The following is a 5,000-nucleotide window of genomic DNA, read 5'->3' on the forward strand; positions in this document are numbered from 1 at the left end:
GCTGGATTGTCTGTAGAGAGAGTTGGGGGTTCAGGGTGGGGGAGAGTTGGCTGTTCAGGGTGGGGGAGAGTTGGCGGTTCAGGGTGGGGTAGAGAGAGTTGGGGGTTCTGAGTGGGGGAGAGAGAGTTGGGGGTTCAGGGTGGGGTAGAGAGAGTTGGGGGTTCTGAGTGGGGGAGAGAGAGTTGGGGGTTCAGGGTGGGGTAGAGAGAGTTGGGGGTTCAGGGTGGGGGAGAGAGTTGGGGGTTCAGGGTGGGGGAGAGAGAGTTGGGGGTTCAGGGTGGGAGAGAGAGTTGGGGGTTCAGGGTGGGAGAGAGAGAGAGTTGGGGGTTCAGGGTGGGGGAGAGAGAGTTGGGGGTTCAGGGTGGGGGAGAGAGAGAGAGAGTTGGGGGTTCAGGGTGGGGGAGAGAGAGTTGGGGGTTCAGGGTGTGGGAGAGAGGTGGGGGTTCAGGGTGGGGGAGTGTGTGTGTGTGTATATATATAATTCAGGGTGATTGTGTATATAATTCAGGGTGTGTGTATATAATTCAGGGTGTGTGTATACAATTCAGGGTGTGTGTATATAATTCAGTGTGTATAATTCAGAATGTGTGTGTATAATTCAGAATGTGTGTGTGTCATTCAGAGTGTGTGTGTGTCATTCAGAGTGTGTGTGTGTCATTCAGAGTGTGTGTGTATAATTCAGAGTGTGTGTGTGTGTATAATTCAGAGTGTGTGTGTGTATAATTCAGAGTGTGTGTGTTTATAATTCAGAGTGTGTGTGTATAATTCAGAGTGTGCAGTAGTTAATGTAGCCGTGCTTCCTCCCTCAACAGTCCTCTGATCCATGTGTTAATGTCCTCACTCCGACATTGATTTCCGTCCGGTCCTTTGGTGCAACGGATTTATCCCTCGTTCTGACAGACTTAACACACACACACTTAGAATAATACGCACGTACACACGTACACACACACACACACACACACACACACACACAGCCCAGGCTCTGAATGTTTGATTAAAGTTCAATTGACTCCTCCAGCGGCTGGGCGAAGAACCGTTTCAGGTCCTATTTGTAGCAGCAAAGCTCTCCCCGACATGTTCTTTTGTTCCCATTCAGCCGCTTGCCACGCAGGCAGCCCCAACAGCACCGTTCCTAATACCCCATCATTCAGCCAGCCAGCCAGACTGCCTCCCGCTCTCCCTGCCTCCCTGCCTAATCCTGCAACTGACAGACAGACACGACCACAGCAGCAGTGCAAACACACCCGGGCTACTTGCAAAACCTGACGTGGACTCGGTGACCTGGAGCCATGGTCTCAGTCCACTCCAAACCACCACGGTCTTTTCCTCGTTATGTGACGCAGTGGCTGTTAGATCATCTTAATATCTAACTTGGATGTTTTAGTACATTAGGGAATGATCTACCATGTCTGAAATAAAACACACAGCTCTTATTTTTGGGAGTTATTTTTATGCAAAGTGATGCAATGTTTCCCCGAGGATTTTTTTTTTTCAGTAACGGTGGCGAGTTAGTTTAGACGCCCTCCTTTTGGCCACGGAGACAAAATGTTGCTGTTTTAATGTAATTCTACACATTTAGTGATGGAGCAGAGAGAACTACGAGAAATTGGAGAGTGATTGTGAATGTTAATGTCGTGAGTGTGAATGGCGTGTGAATGCCGTGCGTGTGAAGGGCGTGTGAAGGGCATGTGAATGTCGTGGGTGTGAATGTCGTGGGTGTGAATGTCGTGGGTGTGAATGTCGTGCGTGTGAATGCCGTGCGTGTGAATGCCGTGCGTGTGAATGCCGTGCGTGTGAATGCCGTGCGTGTGAAGGGCGTGTGAAGGGCGTGTGAAGGGCATGTGAATGCCGTGCGTGTGAATGCCGTGCGTGTGAATGCCGTGCGTGTGAATGCCGTGCGTGTGAATGCCGTGCGTGTGAATGCCGTGCGTGTGAATGCCGTGCGTGTGTGGGTACACACTGTTTTCACCTGGTTCCTACATGAGTAAGATACACGGTTCAGTGTTCCTGGTACTCGTTCCTTATTCTCTCTCTCTCTCTCTCTCTCTCTGTCTCCGATACAGGGATAGTTGCTAACCTTCTTCGACTGCTATAAGAGTGTGTGTTCTGATGGTGTGTGTCTCTCTTGCCTTGCAGGGTGAGTTGATAACCTTCTACTACTACTGGAAGAAGACTCCTGAGGCAGCGTCGTCCAGGGCCCACCGTAGACACCGTCGCCAGCCTGTGTTCCGACGCATCAAGACACGTACTGCCTCCACCCCCGTCAACATCCCGTCTAGACCCCCCTCCTCAGAGTTCTGTAAGTACGACACTAACCCTACGCCCCAAACCTTCGCCCCCGTCAACATCCTGTCTAGACCCCCCTCAGAGTTCTGTAAGTAGGACACTAAACCTTCGCCCCCGTCAACATCCTGTCTAGACCCCCCTCCTCAGAGTTCTGTAAGTAGGACACTAACCCTACGCCCCAAACCTTCGCTCCCGTCAACATCCCGTCTAGACCACCCTCCTCAGAGTTCTGTAAGTAGGACACTAAACCTACGCCCCAAACCGCCACCCCGTCAACAGCCCCCTCCTCAGAGTTCTGTAAGTAGGACACTAACCCTACGCCCCAAACCTTCGCCCCTGTCAACATCCTGTCTAGACCTCCCTCCTCAGAGTTCTGTAAGTAGGACACTAACCCTACGCCCCAAACCTCCACCCCGTCAACATCCTGTCTAGACCTCCCTCCTCAGAGTTCTGTAAGTAGGACACTAACCCTACGCCCCAAACCTCCACCCCGTCAACATCCCGTCTAGACCCCCCTCCTCAGAGTTCTGTAAGTAGGACACTAAACCTCCACCCCCGTCAACATCCCATCTAGAACCCCCTCCTCAGAGTTCTGTAAGTAGGACACTAACCCTACGCCCCAAACCTTCGCCCCCGTCAACATCCCGTCTAGACCCCCCTCCTCAGAGTTTTGTAAGTAGGACACTAACCCTACGCCCCAAACCTCCACCCCGTCAACATCCCATCTAGACCCCCCCTCCTCAGAGTTCTGTAAGTAGGACACTAACCCTACGCCCCAAACCTCCACCCCGTCAACATCCTGTCTAGACCTCCCTCCTCAGAGTTCTGTAAGTAGGACACTAACCCTACGCCCCAAACCTTCGCCCCCGTCAACATCCCGTCTAGACCCCCCTCCTCAGAGTTTTGTAAGTAGGAAACTAACCCTACGCCCCAAACCTCCACCCCGTCAACAGCCCCCTCCTCAGAGTTCTGTAAGTAGGACACTAACCCTACGCCCCAAACCCCATCAAACAGCCCCCTCAGAGTTCTGTAAGTACAACAGTTATGTTGCCATAGAAATTGAATTCTGAACGTCCGAGCCCTAACGAGCAGCAGGCAAAGGAAAGAAAACCTGCTCGCACTTGATGCGAGCGAGTCTCTTTCTGGTTACTCATGATATACATTTGACCTTTTCGATAAGGCTTGTATAAGCAACTCATAATGGCAAGAACAGGATCGGCAACAAACAAAAATAATACCGTGTTAGAAGTTGAGCAGTGGTTATCACAAGGTGTATGTTAACATTTGATTTGGTAACGCCAGGGAGATGTTTAGCTCGGCACTGTTGGCGCTTGGTAACGACGTGTGTTCTCCTCCAGTGGACCTAAGTTTAGCCAGTGAGATGTTTAGCTTGGTACTGAAGGTGTGTTCTGTTCTCCTCCAGTGGACCTGAGTTCAGCCAGTGAAGATGACCTGGACAGTGAAGACAGTGAGCAGGAGCTGAAGGGTTACGCCTGCCGACACTGTTTCACCACCAGTAAGATGATACACACACACACACACACACACACACACACACACACACACACACACACACACACACACACACACACACACACTCACACACCACAGATATATACACACACCGTCATATGGACCTGTTATCCTCATGATATTGTGTGTATGAATCCCACCTCCTACAGAGATGGGCTGACAACCTCTGTCTCTCTACCTCATAACCACACGCACAGCTGGTTATCTCTGGTCTCGCCCTAACGCGGCTGGTTATCTCTGGTCTCCCCCTAACGCGGCTGGTTGTCTCTGGTCTCGCCCTAACACGGCTGGTTATCTCTGGTCTCGCCCTAACGCGGCTGGTTGTCTCTGGTCTCGCCCTAATGCGGCTGGTATTCTCTGGTCTCGCCCTAACACGGCTGGTTGTCTTTGGTCTCGCCCTAACGCGGCTGGTTATCTTTGTTCTCCCCCTAACGCGGCTGGTTGTCTCTGGTCTCCCCCTAACGTGGCTGGTTATCTCTGGTCTCCCCCTAACACGGCTGGTTATCTCTGGTCTCGCCCTAACGTGGCTGGTTGTCTCTGGTCTCCCCCTAACGTGGCTGGTTATCTCTGGTCTCCCCCTAACACGGCTGGTTATCTCTGGTCTCGCCCTAACGTGGCTGGTTGTCTCTGGTCTCCCCCTAACGTGGCTGGTTATCTCTGGTCTCCCCCTAACGTGGCTGGTTGTCTCTGGTCTCCCCCTAACACGGCTGGTTATCTCTGGTCTCCCCCTAACGTGGCTGGTTGTCTCTGGTCTCCCCCTAACGTGGCTGGTTATCTCTGGTCTCCCCCTAACATGGCTGGTTATCTCTGGTCTCGCCCTAACACGGCTGGTTATCTCTGGTCTCGCCCTAACACGGCTGGTTATCTCTGGTCTCGCCCTAACGCGGCTGGTTATCTCTGGTCTCGCCCTAACGCGGCTGGTTATCTCTGGTCTCGCCCTAACACGGCTGGTTATCTCTGGTCTCCCCCTAACGCGGCTGGTTATCTCTGGTCTCCCCCTAACGCGGCTGGTTGTCTCTGGTCTCCCCCTAATACGGCTGGTTGTCTCTGGTCTCCCCCTAACACGGCTGGTTATCTCTGGTCTCGCCCTAACGCGGCTGGTTATCTCTGGTCTCCCCCTAACACGGCTGGTTGTCTCTGGTCTCGCCCTAACACGGCTGGTTATCTCTGGTCTCGCC

At 52.6% G+C, this 5,000-nt stretch overlaps 1 protein-coding gene across 34 annotated transcripts in view; it reads left to right on the forward strand.

Annotated features, from left to right (window-relative positions):
- Window positions 1–5,000, forward strand: part of rerea (arginine-glutamic acid dipeptide (RE) repeats a) — a 338,328-nt gene that overhangs the window by 311,120 nt on the left and 22,208 nt on the right. For 32 of the 34 annotated variants that reach the window (XM_090185445.1, XM_090185450.1, XM_090185453.1 and 29 more), the window contains 2 exons: window positions 2,140–2,302; window positions 3,713–3,805. In XM_090185445.1, coding sequence (XP_090041571.1) covers window positions 2,140–2,302; window positions 3,713–3,805 — 256 coding nt within the window. Of the gene's footprint in view, window positions 1–2,139; window positions 2,303–2,780; window positions 2,819–3,248; window positions 3,261–3,712; window positions 3,806–5,000 lie in introns of those variants that run through there. The other 2 variants (XM_090185478.1, XM_090185479.1) reach the window with 2 other exon arrangements.

Source organism: Oncorhynchus mykiss, chromosome 9, assembly GCF_057628025.1.
Source record: "Oncorhynchus mykiss isolate SJ-2025 chromosome 9, ASM5762802v1, whole genome shotgun sequence".
Classification (NCBI taxonomy): Eukaryota; Metazoa; Chordata; class Actinopteri; order Salmoniformes; family Salmonidae; genus Oncorhynchus; species Oncorhynchus mykiss.